This window comes from Pistacia vera, unplaced genomic scaffold, assembly GCF_008641045.1.
Source record: "Pistacia vera cultivar Batoury unplaced genomic scaffold, PisVer_v2 Contig25, whole genome shotgun sequence".
NCBI lineage: Eukaryota > Viridiplantae > Streptophyta > Magnoliopsida > Sapindales > Anacardiaceae > Pistacia > Pistacia vera.
Window position 1 is genome coordinate 627,992 of NW_022196057.1, and position 23,099 is coordinate 651,090.

General features: G+C 35.5%; 4 protein-coding genes and 1 pseudogene across 8 annotated transcripts; all 5 read right to left on the bottom strand.

The window, feature by feature from the left end:
* On the bottom strand, window positions 1-1,611 carry LOC116132251 (transcription termination factor MTERF8, chloroplastic-like). Its single transcript, XM_031417904.1, has one exon. It carries the CDS (start codon window positions 1,453-1,455, stop codon window positions 229-231), a length of 1,227 nt encoding a protein of 408 aa, XP_031273764.1. The 5' UTR covers window positions 1,456-1,611; the 3' UTR covers window positions 1-228.
* A 2,815-nt stretch (window positions 1,612-4,426) lies between these two features.
* On the bottom strand, window positions 4,427-6,193 carry LOC116132256. Its single transcript, XM_031417910.1, has 2 exons — window positions 6,140-6,193; window positions 4,427-5,804 (listed from the first exon to the last, which is right to left on the bottom strand). Exon 2 carries the CDS (start codon window positions 5,591-5,593, stop codon window positions 4,853-4,855), a length of 741 nt encoding a protein of 246 aa, XP_031273770.1. The 5' UTR covers window positions 5,594-5,804; window positions 6,140-6,193; the 3' UTR covers window positions 4,427-4,852.
* A 1,863-nt stretch (window positions 6,194-8,056) lies between these two features.
* LOC116132220 lies at window positions 8,057-9,656 on the bottom strand (annotated as a pseudogene).
* A 1,331-nt stretch (window positions 9,657-10,987) lies between these two features.
* Window positions 10,988-15,854, bottom strand: LOC116132252 (transcription termination factor MTERF15, mitochondrial-like). Of its 5 annotated transcripts, none has more exons than XR_004128385.1 (4): window positions 14,622-15,854; window positions 14,328-14,583; window positions 14,084-14,164; window positions 13,738-13,981 (listed from the first exon to the last, which is right to left on the bottom strand). XR_004128385.1 is itself a non-coding variant. In XM_031417905.1 (3 exons), exons 1-2 carry the CDS (start codon window positions 15,629-15,631, stop codon window positions 14,373-14,375), a joined length of 1,221 nt encoding a protein of 406 aa, XP_031273765.1. In that variant the 5' UTR covers window positions 15,632-15,854; the 3' UTR covers window positions 13,738-14,170; window positions 14,328-14,372. The 5 variants fall into 5 exon arrangements, 2 of the variants coding, with proteins under 2 accessions (XP_031273766.1, XP_031273765.1); XR_004128384.1 differs by having other exon boundaries at window positions 13,738-13,974; window positions 14,084-14,170; XR_004128383.1 differs by having other exon boundaries at window positions 14,084-14,170.
* Window positions 15,855-18,177: 2,323 nt separating this feature from the next.
* LOC116132257 (cytochrome b5 domain-containing protein RLF-like) lies at window positions 18,178-20,959 on the bottom strand. Its single transcript, XM_031417911.1, has 5 exons — window positions 20,840-20,959; window positions 20,476-20,755; window positions 19,106-19,240; window positions 18,923-18,973; window positions 18,178-18,531 (listed from the first exon to the last, which is right to left on the bottom strand). Exons 1-5 carry the CDS (start codon window positions 20,870-20,872, stop codon window positions 18,431-18,433), a joined length of 600 nt encoding a protein of 199 aa, XP_031273771.1. The 5' UTR covers window positions 20,873-20,959; the 3' UTR covers window positions 18,178-18,430.
* Between the last annotated feature and the right edge of the window lie 2,140 nt (window positions 20,960-23,099).

A 23,099-nucleotide genomic window follows, 5' to 3' on the forward strand; every position in this document is an offset into this window, starting at 1 on the left:
TGGACAAACAACAATTAGAGATTTGTATAACATGATTTAATCTTTACTTCCTCCTGTGTCTTCATCAACTTCATTCATTTCAGTTTGTACAATTAAACAATGAGAACTGATACAAGAAGCTCTAAGCTGTATTCAGAGCTGAATAAGATCAGGGCCAAAGGCACTCACATTAACAAGCAACAATATAAAAAGAAAAAACGCGTATAAAAAAAATCAACAAATAACAAGCTACAGTTGGTTTGCCTCAGGTTTTTGCTCAAATCCAATGCCTAGTTCTGAAAGATCAAATTTCCCTTGATATATATCAAATAGTTGTGGAACCTGTTCCTGATACTTGGACAAAAAATTGACTGTGAAGAGCTTTTCAGAGGTCTGCAGCACATAAGACATACTGAAATTTTTCTTAATCAAGTCGTTCAACAACAAAACCCTTAAAACTCTGCATCTCGGGATGATTCTCTTCTCCAAACTATAACTTAAAGCCACAGGGGTTCTAGCAACCTCTGAAGGTTGCCAACCCATCTTGTTCACAAAAAAGTCCATCTTGCTATTTATATTCTCCACAGACAGAGTCATACATCTGGGAATGCTTCTAAAAGCTAACCAGAAGTCAATTTCAGACCAACCCCAACTCCTATAAACCTTCAGTTTTTGTTCCCACGTATTGTTGGACATGGACGTAACTGCTGTGAGTGCGTGGATAAATGCACTGGTTGAAGGGTTGAATCCCATCTCGATAACCTTCTTGACATATTCATCAAACTTCTCAGACCTTTCACATAATACACTAGGATGTGAGGTGACCAAAGCTGAAATACCTGATTGTGTCACTCCAATTCCTTTCAAAGCAGAGATATTGGGAACAACTCTCTTTTGCGCATCATGCAAATGAATGGCCCGCTTCCAAACATCGACAATTTTTTCATTGTTGGAAACCAAACTCTTGAGGAAATTATAGTTAGGGATAATTTGTTTCTCTAAGCTACTTCGCCAAAAAAAAGGGTTTGAACACAGTACATTCCCAAGGTCAGTACAGGAAATCCCCACAGAATGGAAAAACTCTAGCTTGGGTAAAAGAGTTTCCTCAACACTGCTTACAAGCACTTCCGGTCTTTTTTTAATTAGTTTGGATATTTGGGCATCAGTAAACCCATATTTCCTGAAAAGGCCAAGTACAGAATCTGGGTTTTCTGGGGTTTCAAAAGCTACTTTCTTTGATAAAGAAGCAGCAATTTCTGGGGACAACCCACATGAGTTTATGAAATAAGACACTGTGAATGAATGTTGTTTTGGTTGTTTTTTTCTATCATGTGCCACAACTTCAACGGACGAGAAAGATTTAGAAAAAAGTGATGTATTTTGCAAACGAAAACTCAAATGGATAGTCGAGGATGCCGTATTTCCCCAATTTGGGATTAGTTGAAATTGCAGTATTTTGCGGCACAAACAAAACATGGCCAAATCAAATACAAATGAAGAGAAAGAAAGCACTCACGAATTATTTCAAATTTTCAGCTTGAACTGGATATTTGATTGCGAATGTTTATACAAATGCCCTCATAGAATTGCAACACAGATTCTGATAAACTGCTTCTAGGGTTTTCACTTTTCAAACTGAGTGAATGAAAATTTCCCACCCATGGTTTTCCATAATTACATGTTCCCCAGAAACTTTGGAAAAAAACAATTTCGCATCCAGCGTCAATCTTCGTAAATGGATTATTTTATCTGATAGGGGTAAAACTATGAAAAGGCCATACCCTTTACTATTTGACTTTTTATTTTTTAACGAGGTTGAATAACATTTTCCCACAAAACTTTATTAAATGTATTTTTTTTTTCAAATTTTCATAATTTTTATTTTTGGATTTTTTCTTTTATACAATTTTTCAATTTTTTCTTTTTTTTGGAAATTATATTTTTATATAATTTCGTAAAATATACAGTTTTAATGAAATATTGTTTTATAATTTTATTACAGATATTTTTATAATTTAAAAAAATAATATATACAATTTTAAATCTTGTTAAAAATATGCATACTTTAAAAGTGGAACCTTCGTTGTATTTATAGCAATTAAAGATGGGGTTTAAATGGCTAATTTCCAACTTAGTTAAGGTAATTGTTATGTATTTTTATTTTAGGATGTAACTGATATTGACTCTACAATAACATTTGTGCGGTCTGACAAGAATGCCCCTTTCTGTTAAAACTAATGTCCGAATTTTAATGATGGGGCGAAAAATGTTTTTTTCAAAGTTTAGGGATTGGAAAAATAACTCCAAACTTTGGTGGGAAAGTTCAGTCACTCTTTTTCTTGAAATATATGGACTTGTAAAATTTAAGCAAAAGTTGAGGATTTTAGTGAAATTTCATCTTTTTAAACTAAAAGAAATAAATAAATACATTATTCTTTTATCGAATTTAACACAAGAACTTTTAATTTTGTCATGAAATTAGTAAGATCGTTTGACATGAATAAGTAGAATTGTAAATTGTGATTATTGTAATTTGTGGATGTATCTGGATCTAGGAATGCCTAGTATCACTAGGGGTGGAAAAAACTAGTTAACCGAACCGGTTTTTGGTTTTAATTTTTTTTTGAACCAAAACCGGTCCGGTTTCTGTTAAAAACTGGTTATGAACCGAACTGAAAATTCAGTTCGATTAACCGGTTTTAAAACCGGTCAATTAGAATTTATGATGGGCTGCATTTTTCGGCCCAATTCGGTCACACTCCACTTATGGGCTGCATTTGGTCTACGACTAACCATTTTTCTTCCTTATTTTAACATTATTTATAATTCTTATAAAGAAAGAGAGATTTTATCATTTGCTATCATGAAGCTTTAGGATTCAGCTTAACTAAACTAGCAAGAAACTTTTAAGTCTCCTAGAATTCAAAAGTATTCATATTCATAACCTTCTAACAAAAATGTACATGTTGATTCACTTATAAATTTCTAGCAAACCCATTTCACATCGGCAAGTGCCTGAGTTAAAACCAAAATGCTTCAATTTCAATTTAGTAAACCATAAGGTAAAATAATAAACACAAAACGAGTGGTAGATATATGGGGGCTTAGATTCAGCTATGAAAGTGAAACCTTGAGGATTTCAATAGCTGCAACAAGGAGCTGTCTCCGGGTTGCCCTGCCAATAAACGGGTCTCAAATAGTCCTACTTAAAGCTTGAAACCTTCATCATAGCCTCATAACAGTCAGCTTCCGAAGAAGAGAGAGAGACATAGATGAGGTCATCCACCAGAAACAGACAACAACATGGAGACTGGAGCGACGACAACGACTGCAGTTGAGGTCACGCAGTAGGCACATGTGAGGGACCTGGGAAACCCAGACGGCGACGGTAGTGAGCCACCGACTTGGGGAAGGAAGAAGAATGGTGACTGGCTAACTGCGACTGGTGACTGTCGACTGTTGAGCTAAAGATCGACGGCGTGAGCAACGACCGGTGGCATGAGCAACGTGAGAAATTTGGGTGGCTACTGGCTAAGGCGTGACCGCGTGAGAATAGAGATCCGAGAACTGAGAGTCTGAGAGAGAGTGAGAGACAAAGACTGAGACTGAGAGAATGCGAGACTTACTGAGGCGAGTGAGATCTGATCTGAGACTAAATACCATGCGGCTGCGACGTGCGTGAGTAGTGAAGTAGTGAGAACTGAGAATGAGTATTACTGAGTACTGAGTGAGTAGTGTTAGGGTGTTAGACAAGTTAGACTGTTAGTGTTAGGGATTGCAAAATCAAAAACGTAAACCACATAATTTTTTTTTTTAAATTTGGTTCATAAAACCGGTTCCGGGTAACCGAAATTAATTTTGCCAAAAACCGAACCGGATTTTTGGTTTTTTTAATAATCGAACCGAAACCGAAACCAAAAAAAAAAAAAACCGGATTTTCGGTCCGGTTCGGTTTCCGGGTTTTTTTTTCCACCTTAGGTATCACAAGCATTGAAATGAAATTGAAAATGATAGGATTTTTCCTTTAATGGTAGAGATTTGATACTACAAAATCAGTAAATTATGCAAGAAGTAGTTCATTCCATTGTTTTAAAATCCGACCCATTGTAAGACTTGACAAGGTGATTGAGTCAAGGGTAGACCGGTCCAACCGGTTGGACCAGGGACGTCAACAACAAAAACATTTTTAAAAAATTACAAAATAATCCCTTAAATTTTAGTATATTACAAAGATATCCAAAAAAAAGAATTCTCTACCCCCTATAATTTTGAAATATTGAAAACCCCTAAAAACTTACAAACTAATTCCTATAAGTTTGAAATATAGCAGAAACCCCCTGGAACCTAATACAGCCCAAAGAGGCTGTCAGGTCCCGATCCGATAGGCCGGTCCAATCCCAGTTTTAAAACAGAGGTTCTCTCCAGCAATTATACAAACATCTTCGATACATTTCATTCTTGACAAATCCCTTTAACAATAATAAAAAACAAGTGGGGCTCCAGTTTCGATCTCAGACTTGCAAAGTAAGTGCGGGGAATTAATAACTTCAAGGAAATGTACTGTAAAATTATACTCTGTTAAAACAAATTAAAAAATTAAACAATGAGAACTGATAAAAGACGCTGTAAGCTATATCCAGAGCTGAATAAGTTCAGGGCCAAAGCAACCCAAATTAGCAAACAACAATAAGAAAATCATGTGTACAAAGAATTAACAGTTGACATACTACAGTTTGCTGGAAGAAACATAGATATTCATATCCAGAGCCTGAAACCCTTCCTTCCTTTGATAGATATTCATCAATTCAGGAACCTGGTCCAAGTATTTTGTCACAAACCTATCCAAGAATAGCTTCTCAACAGGTTTTACAAATTAACTTAGGTTATATTTTTTCTTCACCAACCCCTTCGACCGCAGAACTTTGATAACCAAACACCTTGGGATTACCCTCTTTTCCAAACTCATAAGGAAAATGTCTGGACACAAGGCAATATCTGTGGATTGCCAGCCAATCTTGTTCACAAGAAAATCCATTGCATTCATTATTTTGCGTTCAGAGGCATTCATACAATTGGGGCATTTTCTGAACACCAACATAATGTCCTCATCAGACCATCCCCACCCCCTGAAAATGTCCAATTTATGTTCCCAAGTTGATTGACTCATTGCAACAAACGCCTGCATCGCATGGATGAACCCACTTTTCTGAGGATCAAAACCCATTTCAATAACCTTCTTGATATTTTTGTCGAATTTCTCACGTTTTTGGAGCACTATATGGGAATAACATGTTAAAATCAATGCAACAGAATGCCCAGGCATACCAAGTTCTCTTAGGACTACAAGTTTTGGAGACACAGTTTTTGCCAAATCATAATGAAAGAGCCATGATTTGTTTGTTAGAGATTTAATAATTTTAGCATCAGAGAGGAGCACACTTTTGAGGAATTTGTAGTTAGGAATCAGTTGGTTCTCCAAACTGCGATCCAAAATAGTTGGTTTTGAAGAACAAACACTCACAAGCTCAGCATCTGTGATCCCGAAAGAGTTGAAAAACTCAAATTTAGGCAAAATTGACTTCTCAGGATTGGCTAAAAGTAAACTAGGGCTCATTCCAACAAGTTTGGCTATATAGGCAGTCGTAAATCTACGGTTTCTTAGAACTTTCAAGACCGAATCTGGTTGTTCAGCGGATTGAAGCTTGATTCTTTTGGAGACAGACTCTGCCTTTTCTGGGGACAACCCACAGGAGTTTATGAGGTATGACACAGTAAATAAGTAATCCTCTCTGACTTGTTCGATTTTGGTGGAGAATAATCTAATGCTGGTGGGCAAAAAACTCAAACACAAATCCACATTATTAGTACCTAAATTTTGCACGACACACCTATAAATATTTGGTAAAACTTGTGCATATACTAGCCTTGTATACACATAACCACACATCGTAATCGGTGAAAAATATTAATAACAATGTATTGAATGTTTTGTTCAGTATGTAGATTTAACTCATCAGCTTGTAGAGGAGAAGAAGAAGACACTGCCGCTAACCGGTGTTAGAAGCAAATAAATTCCTACTATTACCCCAAGAAAATATTTCTGGATACGAAGCCAGTTGGAAACGAAGAAAAAAAAGCAGAAGAGCAAGAAAGTACTCACGAATTATTTCAAATTTTCAGCTCAAACCGGGTACTTGATTGCGAATCTTTATACGATGCATGTAGATTGCAACACAGATTCTGATAAACTGATTTTAGGGTTTTCGCTTTTCAAATGAGTGAATGACAATTTTCACCCCATGTTTGCCGTAAATTACATTGTTTACCCATAAACTTTTGAAAAAACAATTCCCCAACCCATAGTCCATCTCCGTCAGTGGATTATATTGCCTGACACAGGTAGTAAAAGACTACTGTATAATACTCTTTACTATTTTCTTTATAATTTGTAAGGAAGCTGAATAATATTTTCCACCCAAACTTTATTAATATATTTTTCACCCGTGTTTGGTTTATATTAATTTAGGGTTAATATAAAATCACAAATTTTTTCCATTCCAGCAGTTTTTTTTTTAATTTTTAATTTTCAGTTTTTCTACTTTTTTTACAAATTTTCATTTTTTCTTTTTTAGAAATTATACTTTTATATAATTTCATAAAATATATACAATTTTAATGAAAAAATTTATTTTGTAAATTTAGAAATATTAATTGATAAATATTATTATAATTTTTTAGAATAATAATACAATATATGTTTTTTTCAAAGTTTAGGGTGGGAAATGTCATTAAGGAAAACCTGGGGGGAATTTGAATTATAAAAAAAAAAAAAAAAAAAAAAAAAAACAAAGTGTTATCTTCTTCTCTAAATCAGTAAACGTTGACAAAGACAAAATGATAATGAAAGTAAAACAAAAACCAGGTGTTCTATTTCATTTCATTCCCCATGCCTCACGTCATTTTACTAAAGCATTTAAATTGGTAGAAGTTGACTAGCTTCTAATCACTAGATTATGCTTGCTTCAAAGATGTATCATTAACAGTTATAAACTCAAAAATGTCTGACCAGTAGAAGAGTTCATACGAGATATATAATCGACAGCACTGCATAATGATCTTATGGAAACAATGTTGCAAGCATACAACTGTATCTCGACTAGGTTCTTAAGGAAATCCAAAGTAAGCCACTAACACAAATTCATTAGCATCCAACTACAACTATCCCCCTTGAACTTTTAACCGAAAGAGAAACAGACAGACAGAAATGAGAGGGGAAAAAGCCCCAAGCAGTTTCAGAAGTGCAGATCATACAAATTGAAGCTTGTAAGCAAATGTCGTCGCTAGACAAGGCCTTCCATGAACACAATCATATAAAAACTGCCTGAATGTGTTGCCAGCCTATAAATCAACCTCTACTGTCAGAGTACTACCTCCCCCACCCCATATCTAGCTTGACCTCTTCCAATCATATAAGATATATAAGGTGCGATATTATCTGAAAAAGTTATACATATATATATGCAAACCAGGTACAAAAATGACAAAAATTGAGCAACATTTTGCTGCAAGCAATGAACTTATCTTCAAATGAACACAAACCTCAGCCTCTAAACACAGGTTAACTAATTAAGCTGTCCGCTTATGAAATGGTCCATTCTTTGTAAAAGGCCAGTAAGCAATCAACCATGTTTTCCAATTAGAATAATATACACATAACATTCCTTACAGTAAGCCACCATTTTAAAAACCAGGAATTCATTAGCTTTTTATAAACCACCATTTTCAACGCCTCTCAAGCAAACCGTGCCCATTATTTTACCTCAATAGATTTCTCCCATTTAACTTTAGTTTACAATTTTTCCTTTCTTTGCAAAATTTTAATTGCTTGTTATTATTCTTCACAGGAGTCAAAACCATGTCCAGCATTCCAATTTCATAATTATAGCATCTTTTTCACTTCCTAAATCAGAAAACCATGAGACTGACTAATGATAATGGAAGTAACCCAAAACCAGGTGATCAAGATCATACGCCATTTCAATGCTTACAGCAACATCCATCAAGAGAAAAAAGAAAAAGAAAAAGGGGAATGTTTATTTTCGGATTGACATGGACAAACAACAATTAGAGATTTGTATAACATGATTTAATCATAAATTCCTCCTGTGTGTTCATCAACTTCATTCATTTCAGTTTGTCCAATTAAACAATGAGAACTGATACAAGAAGCTCTAAGCTGTATTCAGAGCTGAATAAGTTCAGGGCCAAAGGCACTCACATAAACAAGCAACAATATAAAAAGAAAAAAAACATGTGCATAAAAAAAATCAACAAATAACAAGCTACAGTTGGTTTGCCTCAGGTTTTTGCTCAAATCCAATGCCTAGTTCTGAAAGATCAATTTTCCCTTGATATATATCAAATATTTGTGGAACCTGTTCCCGATACTTGGACAAAATATTGTCTGTGAAGCGCTTTTCAGAGGGCAGCAGCGCATAAGACATACTGATTTTTTTTTTTAATCAAGTCGGTCAACAATAAAACCCTTAAAACTCTGCATCTCGGGATGATTCTCTTCTCCAAACTAAGACCTAAAGCCACAGGGGTTCTAGCAACCTCTGAAGGTTGCCAACCCATCTTGTTCACAAAAAAGTCCATCTTGCTATTTATATTCTCCACAGACAGAGTCATACATCTGGGAATTCTTCTAAAAGCTAACCAGAAGTCAATTTCAGACCAACCCCACCTCCTATAAACCTTCAGTTTTTGTTCCCACGTATTGTTGGACATGGACGTAACTGCTGTGAGTGCGTGGATAAATGCACTGGTTGAAGGGTTGAATCCCATCTCGATAACCTTCTTGACATATTCATCAAACTTCTCAGACCTTTCACATAATACACTAGGATGTGAGGTGGCCAAAGCTGAAATACCTGATTGTGTCACCCCAATTCCTTTCAAAGCAGAGATATTAGGAACAACTCTCTTTTGCGCATCATGCAAATGAATGGCCCGCTTCCAAACATCGACAATTTTTTCGTTGTTGGAAACCAAACTCTTGAGGAAATTATAGTTAGGGATAATTTGTTTCTCTAAGCTACTTCGCCAAAAAAAAAGGGTTTGAATACATTAAATTCGCAAGGTCAGTACAAGAAATCCCCACAGAATGGAAAAACTCTAGCTTGGTAAAAGAGTTTCCTCAACACTACTTACAAGCACTTCCGGTCTTTTTTTAATTAGTTTGGATATTTGGGCATCGGTAAACCCATATTTTCTGAAAAGGCCAAGTACAGAATCTGGGTTTTCTGGGGTTTCAAAAGCTACTTTCTTTGATAAAGAAGCAGCAATTTCTGGGGACAACCCACATGAGTTTATGAAATAAGACACTGTGAATGAATGTTGTTTTGGTTGTTTTTTTCTATCATGTGCCACAACTTCAACGGATGAGAAAGATTTACAAAAAAGTGATGTATTTTGCAAAAGAAAACTCAAATGGATAGTCGAGTATGCCGCATTTCCCCAATTTGGGACTAGTTGAAATTGCAGTATTTTGCGGCACAAACAAAACATGGCCAAATCAAATCCAAATGAAGAGAAAGAAAGCACTCAAGAATTATTTCAAATTTTCAGCTTGAACTGGATATTTGATTGCGAATGTTTATACAAATGCCCTCATAGAATTGCAACACAGATTCTGATAAACTGCTTCTAGGGTTTTCCCTTTCAAACTGAGTGAATTACAATTTCCCACCCATGGTTTTCCGTTTTTTATTTTTCCCCAGAAACTTTGAAAAAAGCCAATTTCCCATCTAGCGTCAGTCTTCGTAAATTGATTATTTTATCTGATTGGGGTAAAACCATGAAAAGACTATAATACCTTTACTATTTGATATTTTTTAACGAGGCTGAATAACATTTTCCCTCAAAACTTTATTAAACTTAATTTTTTATTTTTTTCCAATTTTCTTAATTTTTATTTTTTTCCAATTTTCTTCTTTTATGCAATTTTTCAATTTTTTCTTTTTTGGATATTATATTTTTATATAATTTCATAAAATATACAGTTTTAATGAAATATTGTTTTATAATTTTATTACAGATATTTTTATAATTTAAAAAAATAATATATACAATTTTAAATCTTTTTAAAAATATGCATACTTTAAAAGTGAAACCTTCTTTGTAATTATAGAAATTACAGATGGGGTTTAAATGGCTAATTTCCAACTTAGTTAAGGTAACTACATGTATTTTTATTTTAGGATGTAAGTGATATTGACCCTATAATAACATTTGTGCGGTCTGACAAGAATGCCCCTTTCTGTTAAAACTAATGTCCGAATTTTAATGATGGGTGGAAAAATGTTTTTTTCCAAAGTTTAGGGTTGGAAAGAAACGACAAACTTTAGTGGGAAAAGTCATTCACTCTATTTTCTTCAAATATATGGACTTGTAAAATTTAAGCAAAAGTTGAGGATTGTAGTAAAATTTCATCTTTTTAAACTAAAAGAAATAAATAAATACATTATTCTTGTATCGAATTTAACACAAGAACTTTTAATTTTGTCATGAAATTTGTAAGATCGTTTGACATGAATAAATAGAATTGTAAATTGTGATTACTCTAATCTATGGATGCATCTGGATTTAGGGATGCCTGGTATCACAAGCATTGAAATGAAATTGAAAATGACAAGTAAATTATGCAAGAAGTAGTTCACTGCATTGTTTTAAAATCCGACCTGTTGTAAGACTTGACAAGGTGATCGAGTCAGGGGTCAATCGGTCCAACCGATTGGACTAGGGACGTCAACAACAAAAATATTTTTAAAAAATTACAAAATAATCCTCAAATTTTAGTATATTACGAAGATATCCAAAAAAAGAATTCTCTACTCCCTATAATTTTGAAATATTGAAACCCTAAAAAATTACAAACTAATCCCTATAAGTTTGAAATATAGCAGAAACCCCCTAGAACCTGATACAGCCCGAAGAGGCTGTCGGGTCCCCATCTGATAGGCCGGTCCAATCCGGGCTTTAAAACACAGGTTTCTCTCTAGCAATTATACAAACATCTTCGATACATTTCATTCTTGACAAATCCCTTCAACAATAATAAAAAACAAGTGGGGCTCCAGTTTCGATCTCAGACTTGCAAAGTAAGTGCGGGGAATTAATAACTTCAAGGAAATGTACTGTAAAATTATACTCTGTTAAAACAAATTAAAAAATTAAACAATGAGAACTGATAAAAGACGCTGTAAGCTATATCCAGAGCTGAATAAGTTCAGGGCCAAAGGAACCCAAATTAGCAAACAGCAACAAGAAAATCATGTGTACAAAGAATTAACAGTTGACATACTACAGTTTGCTGGAAGAAACATAGATATTCATATCAAGAGCCTGAAAGCCTTCCTTCTTTTGATAGATATTCATCAAATCAGGAACCTGGTCCAAGTATTTTGTCACAAACCTATCCAAGAATAGCTTCTCAACAGGTTTTACACATGAACTTAGGCACAATTTTTTCTTCACCAACCCCTTCGATTGCAGAACTTTGATAACCAAACACCTTGGGATTACCCTCTTTTCCAAACTCATAAGGAAAATGTATGGAGACAAGGCAATATCTGTGGACTGCCAACCCATCTTGTTCACAAGAAAATCCATTGCATTCATTATTTTGCGTTCAGAGGCATTCATACAATTGGGGCATTTTCTGAACACTAACATAATGTCCTCATCAGACCATCCCCACCCCCTGAAAACATCCAATTTATGCTCCCAAGTTGATTGACTCATTGCAACAAACGCCTGCATCGCATAGATGAACCCACTTTTCTGAGGATCAAAACCCATTTCAATAGCCTTCTTGACATTTTTGTCAAACTTCTCACGTTTTTGGAGCACTATATGGGAATAACATGTTAAAATCAATGCAACAGAATGCTCAGGCATACCAAGTTCTCGCAGGACTGCAAGTTTCGGAGACACAGTCTTTGCCAAATCATACTCAAAGAGCCATGATTTGTTTGCTAAAGATTTAATAATTTTGGCATCAGATAGGAGCACACTTTTGAGGAATTTATAGTTAGGAATCAGTTGGTTCTCCAAACTGCGATCCAAAATAGTTGGATTTGAAGAGCAAACACTCACAAGCTCAGCATCTGTGATCTCCCGAAAGAGTTGAAAAACTCAAATTTAGGCAAAATTGACTTCTCAGGATTGGCTAAAAGTAAACTAGGGCGCATTCCAACAAGTTTGGCTATATGGGCAGTCGTAAATCCACGGTTTCTTAGAACTTTCAAGACCAAATCTGGTTGTTCAGCTGATTGAAGCTTGATTCTTTTGGAGACAGATTCTGCCTTTTCTGGGGACAACCCACAGGAGTTTATGAGGTATGGCACAGTAAATAAGTAATCCTCTCTAACTTGTTCGATTTTGGTTGAGAATGATCTAATGCTGGTGGGCAAAAAACTCAAACACAAATCCACATGATTAGTACCTAAATTTGGAACGACACACCTATAAATATTTGGTAAAACTTGTGCATATACTAGCCTTGTATACACATAACCACACATCGTAATCGGTGAAAAATATTAATAACAATGTATTGAAGGTTTTGTTCAGTATGTAGATTTAACTCACCAGCTTGTAGAAGAGAAGAAGAAGACACTTCCGCTAACCAGTGTTAGAAGCAAATAAATCCGTGCTATTACCCCAAGAAAATATTCCTGGATAAGAAGCCAGTTGGAAATGAAGAAAAAGAAACAGAAGAGCAAGAAAGTACTCACGAATTATTTCAAATTTTCAGCTCAAACCGGGTACTAGATTGCGAATCTTTATACAAATGCCATCGTAGATTGCAACACAGATTCTGATAAACTGCTTTTAGGGTTTTCACTTTTCAAATTGAGTGAATGACAATTTTTCACCCCAGGTTTGCCGTAAATTTCCCACCCATAGTCTATCTTCGTCAGTGGATTATATTACCTGACACGGGTAGTAAAAGCTACGACTGTACAATACTCTTTACTATTTTCCTTATAGTTTTTAAGGAAGCTGAATAATATTTTCCACCCAAATTTTACTAAATGTATTTTTCACCCCTTGTTTGGTTTATATTAATTTTAGGGTTAATATAAAATCACAATTTTTTTTCCACTCCAGCAGTATTTTTTTTTCATAATTTTTTATTTTCTGATTTTTCTACCTTTTTTTTACAAATTTTCATTTTTCTTTCTTTTTTTAGAAATTATACTTTTATATAATTTCATAAAATATATACAATTTTAATGAAAAAGTTTATTTTGTAAATTTATAAATATTTAATTGATAAACATTATTATAATTTTTAGAGATAATATATACACTTTTTTTTTTTTTTTTTTTTCAAACACACATGCTTTAAGTTGGTGAAAGTAATGTTAGATATTTGACCATATAATAACATTCGAGAATGCCCGTTAAAACCAAGGTCTGAATTTTAACAATAGTTGAGAAAATGTTTCTTTTTTTTTTTTTTTTTCAAAGTTTAGGGGTGGGAAAATGTCATTACGGAAAACCATGGGTGGCAATTATAAAAATAAAATAAAAAACAAAGTATTGTCTTCTTCTCTAAATCAGAAAACGTTGACAAAGACAAAATGATAATGAAAGTAAAACCAAAACCAGGTGATAATACAATGTTCAATTATACTCTGTTAAAACAAATTAGAATATTAGAGATTTGTATAACATGAATTAGTCAGTACATAACTCCTATGTGTTCATCAACTTCATTCTTTCCAATTAAACAATGAGAACTGATAAAAGAAGCTGTAAGCTGTATCCAGAAAGGCACCCATATTAACAAACAACAATAAGAAAATCATGTGTATGAAGAATTAACAATATATTTGCTTCAGGCTCTTGCTTAAATCTGATGATGCCTAGTTCGAAAAGATTAATTTTCCCTTGACATGTACCAAATAGTTGCCGAACCTGTTCCTGATACCTTGGAAAAAAAATGTGTCTGTCAAGTACTTTTCACAGAACATCAGCACAGAAGACATACTAAAATTCACTCCAATATATGGTTCAAGTTAAGCAAGACTACCTATCAAGCTTCACTGCAATTTGCTAGCACGAAAGGTCTTGTAAGAAACTCCAATCAAAACCACATAATTGAGATTCAGGACTGCATCTACTAGTCATGTAACAAATTAGCTTAAAAGTTTACCACATTCTAAATATGAATCAAATGCAAATTGGAAAGAGATGAAAACAATGTTGATCTGCAGAACTAACTGAAGTAATTCAACATTGTTCAATAAACCAAAACGCTGAAATGTAGTAATTACCAATTAGAGATTTTACAATCGTTTTAGGTTTGGAAAGTTGACATGCTACAGTTTGCTGGAAGAAACACAGATATTCATATCCAGAGCCTGAAACCCATCCTTCCTTTGATAGATATTCATCAATTCAGGAACCTGGTCCAAGTATTTTGTCACAAACCTATCCAAGAATAGCTTCTCAACGGGTTTTACACATGAACTTAGGCACAATTTTTTCTTCACCAACCCCTTCGATTGCAGAACTTTAATAACCAAACACCTTGGGATTACCCTCTTTGAACTTTAATAACCAAACACCTTGGGATTACCCTCTTTTCCAAACTCATAAGGAAAATGTCTGGACACAAGGCAATATCTGTGGACTGCCAACCCATCTTGTTCACAAGAAGATCCATTGCATTCATTATTTTGCTTTCAGAGGCATTCATAAAACTGGGGCGCTTTCTGAACACCAACATAATGTCCTCATCAGACCAACCCCACCCCCTGAAAACGTCTAATTTATGTTCCCGAGTTGATTGACTCATTGCAACAAACACCTGCATCGCATGGATGAACCCACTTTTCTGAGGATCAAAACCCATTTCAATAACCTTCTTGACATTTTTGTCAAACTTCTCACGTTTTTGAAGGACTATAGAGATATAACATGTTAAAATCAATGCAACAAAATTCTCAGGCATTCCGAGTTCTCTCAGCACTGCAAGTTTTGGAGACAGAGTCTTTGGCAAATCTTGCAGAAAGAGCCATGAGTTGTTTCTAAAAGATTTAATAACATTAGCATCAGAGAGGAGCACACTTTTGAGGAATTTATAGTTAGGAATGAGTAGATTTTCCAAACTGCAACCCAAAATAGTTGGATTTGAAGAGCAAACCCTCGCAAGCTCAGCATCTGTGATCCCGAAAGTGTTGAAAAATTTAAATTTAGGCAAAATTGACTTCTCAGGATTGGCTAAAAGTAAACTAGGGCGCAGTCCAACAAGTTTGGCTATATGGGCAGTCGTAAATCCACGGTTTCTTAGAACTTTCAAGACCAAATCTGGTTGTTCAGCTGATTGAAGCTTGATTCTTTTGGAGACAGATTCTGCCTTTTCTGGGGACAACCCACAGGAGTTTATGAGGTATGGCACAGTAAATAAGTAATCCTCTCTAACTTGTTCGATTTTGTTGGAGAATGATCTAATGCTGGTGGGCAAAAAACTCAAACACAAATCCACATGATTAGTGCCTAAATTTGGAACGACACACCTATAAATATTTGGTAAAACTTGTGCATATACTAGCCTTCTATACACATAACCACTCATCGTAATCGGCGAAAAGTATTACTAACAATGTATTGAAGGTTTTGTTCAGTATGTAGATTTAACTCACTAGCTTGTACCTCGTAGAAGAGAAGAAGAAGACACTTCCGCTAACTGGTGTTTTGAACAAATGAACATGAACACTTCGTGCTTGTACACCAAAAACAGATTCTTGGATACGAAGGAGAACATTTTTTTTCACTCTTTTCTTCACCTTCAACTTCAAGAACGGCTAAACCTAAGAGAAAACTTGTCCCCAGCTGAGTTAAGGGCAATAAACGGAAATTGTGAAGGACTCACTGATATTTTCTGAAAATTAATGGACTTGGGTGATATTAGGAAACAATTAGGGGATTTTAAATATTTCTATATTATTTTTTTCATTAAAATTTGGTTATAACCTAATCTAACAAATTTTTTCTCACAATTACGATGTGGTAGCTCGCAATTGGACAGACATGATATAGCGAGAAAGCAAAATATATTCGTAAACTAACCAATTACGAGCTATTGTGTTGAGGCTGTGAGAAAGAGTTTGTAAGATTGGCTTCTCAAAACTCACAAGTCATTTTTCTGTTAAATTTAATAATTAACATTAATTCTTATGGTATCCAAAAAAAAAAAAAAAAATTTGTGGTACTGAACTTTTAATAAATAACTACAGTTGTAAAATGTGATTACCGTCTATGCATCCATGAATGGCAAGTATGACATGATTCTTCCTTTAAAACACAACTCCGATATTTTCTTCCTCAAAAAATTCCTTCAATGATAATAACTTGGAGGTAATACTATATTGACAAATAACAGAAGAATCTCACAAACTTTTTTTTACAAACCGACATGGTACCTGAGTTAGCATTAACACGGCAACTGACAACTTTGACTAAATATGAATGGTTGTTTTTTAAAAACGAATGATCATTCGTCGTGAAGGAATAGTCAGTCATTCATATTGAATAATCATTCATTCATAAGGAATAACCGTTCCTGATTAAAGAACGATTATTCCTTCACAACAAATGACCGTTTCTTATCAAGGAACGACCATCCATTCATACATGACCGGTTCCTTCCATGAGGAATGACAATTTATTTTATGAACGGTCGTTTATTGGGTTTAGTCAAAATCTTTTTGTGACTTGGGTGTTGTGTGGTGGAGCTGGCAACTCAACTACTGCCAATTCAGTAGCTTTTTAAAAAACCGCCACTTCCAACCTCTCTGAAGCAAACTGTGTCCAGTATTTGACCCCAATCGATTTCCCCATTTAACTTACTTCACAAATTTTCCTTTCTTCAGCATTCCAATTTGATAATTATAGCATCTTCTACTCTTCCTAAGTCAGAAAACCATGACACAGACTAATAATAGTGGAAATAAAACCCAAAACCAGGTGGTCAAGATCGTACGCCATTCCAATGCTTACAGCAACATCCATAAAGAGGCAAATAAAAATAAAGGGAATGTTTATTTTTGGATTGACATGGACAAACAACAATTAGAGATTTGTATAACATGATTGAATCATTACTTCCTCCTGTGTGTTCAGCAACTTCTTTCATTTCAGTTTGTCCAATTAAAAAATGAGAACTGACACAAGAAGCTCTAAGCTGTATTCGGAGCTAAATAAGTTCAGGGCCAAAGGCACTCACATTAGCAAGCAACAATATAAAAAGAAAAAAAAACGTGTATAAAAAAATCAACAAATAACAAGCTACAGTTGGTTTGCCTCAGGTTTTTGCTCAAATCCAATGCCTAGTTCTGAAAGATCAATTTTCCCTTGATATATATCAAATATTTGTGGAACCTGTTCCTGATAATTGGACAAAAATTTGTCTGTGAACGCTTTTCAGAAGGCCGCAGCACAAGAGACATACTGAAAATTTTCTTAATCAAGTCGTTCAACAACAAAACCCTTAAAACTCTGCTTCTCGGGATGATTCTCTTCTCCAAACTATAGCTTGGATATGTGAGCATCGGTAAACCCATATTTTCTGAGAAGGCCAAGTACAGAATCTGGGTTTTCTGGGGTTTCAAAAGCTACTTTCTTTGATAAAGAAGCAGCAATTTCTGGGGACAACCCACGAGTTTATGAAATAAGACACTGTGAATGAATGTTGTTTTGGTTGTTTTTCTCTATCATGTGCCACAACTTCAACCGATGAGAAAGATATAGAAAAAAGTAATGCATTCTGCAAAAGGAAACTCAAACGGATCGTCGAGTATGCCGCAATTCTCCAATTTGGGACTAGTTGAAGTTGCAGTCTTTTGCAGCACAAACAAAACATGACCAAATCAATCTCCATCAAGGGATTCAATTGCCTGACAACGGTAAAAGTACAAAAGGATTGTGATACCCTTAATTATTTGACTTTATAATTTTTAACGAGGCTGAGTAACATTTTCTCACCCAAACTTTGGTTGGGAAAATGTCATTCACTCTGTGGAAGTTCAATCAAGTTTTCCTTGCGTGCCAAGTGGCAAACCAAGATTTTGATGATTGATGTTTCTTTGATAGACATATCCAAAATCACTTTCTTTTGTGCAAGAAGACTGAGCATCTGCCATTCAAGATGAGATAAAAACCCATGTGTGGTAAATTATTACAACAATTCATCTACAAATGTACATTTTTATTGTAAATGTTGATCTTTGTATGAATCAAACACCCAAAAGGTGTAAAGAAATCGTTCCCCCACTGGCTAAAAAAGGGGTAAAATAGTATACATCTTTAAATAATACAACATGAAAAAAGGAATGGTTGAGGCCAGTATGAATGATGTGATGGAAGGGAGCAACTTCTAAATTTTTGAAGAATCATGGCCTTCACCCACTTTCTCCAATGTACCCACCAAGCACTTCGCCAATAAGAACTCAGCATTTACCCAAGCATGGTATTTATCTGGAATAAAACATTAAGGATTGCAATTTTATGCAGCTAGTTTAAAGCAGGAAGAAATGGCTACCACCAAGATTCTTCATTGGCCATTAGACCACCTTTCTCGCCAAGCTTAACTTGTGTGACTGTTAGTGTCATAAAAGAAAAAGAAAAAAAAATCTTAGTTGTTGTGTCAAATTAGAATGGCATGCAATCATACGTGATCCTAATTTCTGTAATGCAGAAGTCTCTCTGAGTAGATTTGTTATCCTAATGTAAGATTGGATCATTTGGTTCGAAAATGCAACAATAAAACCACCAAAGGGGATAATCACTAGGTCCTAGAAACATTGATAAAATTATACTGTCATTTCTATGAAACAGTGCAGACAAGTAAGCTTCCAGAAAAGGATACTGAATAAAGATGTACTGTCTTTACCCACTGCCTTCATCAGCATATCAACACCTAAAAAAGATTTCATCCAAAATAAGATAATGTTCCTTCATATGCAATGTAACAGCAAACAAATTATCGAATGTTCAAGATCGAAGAACAAGTAAAAATTTGAAACTCTAAGAGGATAAATCTTGTCCATACCTCCAGGGTGAAACTTCATGTATGGAGATAAATTATAAACGCGACCTTTTAAGACAGTCCACATGGAACCTTCTTTTTTATTTTGTTTCACTTCATCCATAGTGATAAGCCTCTTGTTTGACTGCCCCTTCAATCCTGGAATGCAACTTATAGACAGTTAAGACAGACTCCTTTTTTATTTTATTCAATCACTAGACCGGTTACACATGCCATGTTCTTTATTTCATTTCATTCCCCATGCCTCACATCAATTTACTAAAGCCTTTAAATTGGTGGGTTGTGATTTAATGCAAGAGAGCAGTGGACAGAGAATTGGTAGAAGTTGACTAGCTTCCAATAACTAGATTATGCTTGCTTTAAAGATGTATCATTAACAGTTATAAACTCAAATATGTCCGACCATTAGAAGAGTTCATACAAGATATATCATTGAGAGCATTGCATAATGATCTTACAGAAACAATGTTGCAAGCATTCCACTGTATTTCGACTAGGTTCTTTGGGAAGTCCAAAGTAAAGTAAGCCACTAACACAAACCCATTAGCATCCAACTGCAAGGAGTAATTTATCTTTTATTTGAGCATTCCCCTTGATTTTTTAACCAAAAGAGAAACAGACAGACAGAAATGAGGGGGAAAAAACCCCAAGCAGTTTCAGAAGTGCAGAGCATACAAATTAAAGCTTGTAAGCAATTGTCATAGCCAGACAAGGCCTTTCATGAACATAATCAAATAAAAACTGCCTGAATGTGTTGCCAGCCTATAAATCAACCTCTTATCAGAGGACTGCCTCCCAAAGCCCATATCTAGCTTGACCTCTTCCAATCATATAAGATACATAAGGTCCAATATAACATGTAAAACCACACATCATGTACAAACTGTTAATACTCATACGCACACATGGATTATCTGAAAAAGTTATATGCATATATGCAAACCAGGTACAAAAACGACAAAAAATTAGCAACATTTTGCTGCAAGCAATGAACTTCCCTTCAAATGAACAAAATATAACATGTAAAACCACACATCATGTACAAACTGTTAATACTCATCGCACACATGGATATAAAAGTTAATTCACGATATTATCTGAAAAAGTTATATGCATATATGCAAACCAGGTACACAAACGACAAAAAATTAGCAAGATTTTACTGCAAGCAATGAACTTCTCTTCAAATGAACGCAACCCTCATCCTCTAAACACAGGTTAACTAATCAAGCTGTCCGCTTATAAAATGGCCCATTCTTTGTAAAAGGCCAGTAAGAAATCATCCATGCTTTCCGATTAGAATAATATACACATAACATTCCTTAGAACCCAAAAAATTAAAATTTCTGTAAAGTTAGGGTTTCAAAGAGTACCAGCAAGATCAGGATGAGTTTGGGTAAGCCTAAGCCAATCAACTTGGCTATAACCTTTCTCAAACGGAACCTTAGTCCGAGAAGCCCGCTTTCGAGCCGGAACTTTGCCTGAACTTTTACCATCAGAAGATGACGAAGAAGCATCAATAACATTAAACGCCAAAGACCCAGCTCTCTCCTCCTTCTTCGCGGCTACTTCTTTGTTGTTGCTGTTCCATAGAAAACCGTTGGTTTGGTTTTCATTAATTTGATCGATCCCCGAGTCCACACTCTTCTCGACCTAATGATAAAAGCCAGCGAAATTTGTTAAATATGCTCAGAACTCAAAATCGATAGAAATATAAAAGAAAATTTCAAAACTCGCCTGACAAAATGTGAAATCGTTATCGTTGTCCATCTCCTTCTTCGGCTGCGCTTGCTTCGAGTCTCTCAATCCCTCCGCTTTCTGCAACGAGTTCCGAACAAGAAGATTCAGCTGATTAATGAAGTCAGATTTTTAGGGACTAATTCAGACCCCTAATATCTATTAATATTACAAACTCTGATTTTCCAACCAATAGGGGTTGTTTTGATACTTCACTAAACTTGTGGACGATCTGTAGGGTAAATAACAGGAAGATCCCTATAATTTGTAAAGAATATTCCAGATCACTTTTGTTTGGCAAATTAAAAATGGTTGAAGCTGATAAATATTATTCTATAAAAATTGTCGGAAATAATAAGAACAGAAGATCTGCTGTAACAAGATGAAGAACAGAAAAGAATCGTCCAGGAAGATGGAGGAAAAATGTTCTCTGATATCTTTTTAATTAACTATACACAGCTGTCTATATACTATTACAAAAGAATCTTCTAACAACCTATAAAGGGGAAAATACATTATTGTCCCTTTGTACAACTCAGCAAACAGAATGTACAGCAAACCAAAATAAATAACAGAAAAGAATAATGAAATCATCATTCTTCAATATGGACACGTTCCCTTGTGGTGTATTATGCTCTAATACAACAACCCCACCCCCCCCCCCCCCCCCCCCCCCCACCCCCCCCCCCCCCCCCCCCCCCCGGCGGAAGATGGAGAGTGGAGGTTAAGAACTCCCATCTTGGATAAGTGAGAATGAAGAACAATAAATGACAAAGCTTTAGTCAAAAGATCAGCCAACTGATTGGAGGTTGGAACATAAAAAGTTTTGATTGCATCTTGTCACGAATCAAGTGACAATCAAGCTCGATGTGTTTCGTCCTCTTGTGGAAGACAGGGTTGGCGGTAATATGGATGGCAGCTTGGTTATCACAGTGCAAGGCAGCGGCTTGGGGGTGAGAAACTTGGAGAGCAGAAAGTAGAAATCACAGCCAGGTAAGCTCACAACATGTAGCTACCATCGATCGATACTTAGCCTCGGTTGAGGATCGAGAAACAACGGGCTGCTTCTTCGATTTCCATGAAATCAACAATGAACCAAGGAAGATACAGTACCCAGTGACTGATCGTCTAGTGTCGGGACATGAGGCATAATCCGAGTCACAAGAAGCGGTGAGTTGAAGTGAGTAGGAGCTGGGTAGAAGTAACCCCTGACCCGGTGCAGCTTTGAGATACTTGAGAATTTTCTAAGCAGCAGAGAGATGAAAATCAATGGGGGCAGCCATAAATTGACTCAAAGTTTGCACACTGTAACAGATGTCAGGTCGAGTAATTGTAAGATAGAGAAGACAACCAATCAATCGTCTATACACACTCGGGTCTGATAGAGGTTGGCCACAAGATGGAGTTAACTTGAGGTTTTGTTCCATGGGAACCTTAGTAGGTTTGCTGCCCAAAGTTCCAGAATCAACTAAAATGTCCAAAGTGTACTTTCTTTGACATAAAAAGATACCTTTAGAGGAGCGGGCAATCTGAATGCCAAGAAAATACCTCAAAGAGCCAAGGTCCTTTATCTTAAATTTGCTGTCAAGAAAGAGTTTCAACTGGCTGACAGAATTAATGTCATTGATGGCCACAAGTATGTCATCGACATACACTAATAAAGCTATGAAAGAACCATTATTTTCCTTTGTGAAGAGGCTATAATCAGCCTTTGATTGTGAAAAACCAGATTCAAGTGCGATTGAGAAAATTTAGAGTACCATTGCCTCGATGCTTGCTTGAGGGCATATACACTCTTTAATAGTTTGCAGACTTGAGTGGGTGTCCCTTTGGTATAACCAGGAGGTTTCTTCATGTAAATATCCTCGTGTAAATCCCCATGTAAAAAGGCATTATTTACATCAAATTGATGTAAATGCTAACCCTTAACAGAAGCAATTGCTAAGAGGCATCTCACAGTTACCAACTTGGCAACATGAGAGAACGTTTCATGATAATCCACCCCTTCAAGTTGTGTGTAGGTCTTGGCTACCAAGCGGGCCTTCAACCTCTCAACAGACCCATTGGAATGGTACTTGATTTTGTAAACATATTTACAATCGATGGACACTTTTCCTAGAGGTAAATCTGTAAGTTGCCAAGTGTTGTTAGCTTCTAAGGCAACTAGTTCATTATCCATGGCTTGACACCAGCCTGGATGTTTGAGAGCTTAGCGGTATGTTTGTGGTTCAAAATGGGTGGCAAGGGTAGTGGAGAAAGC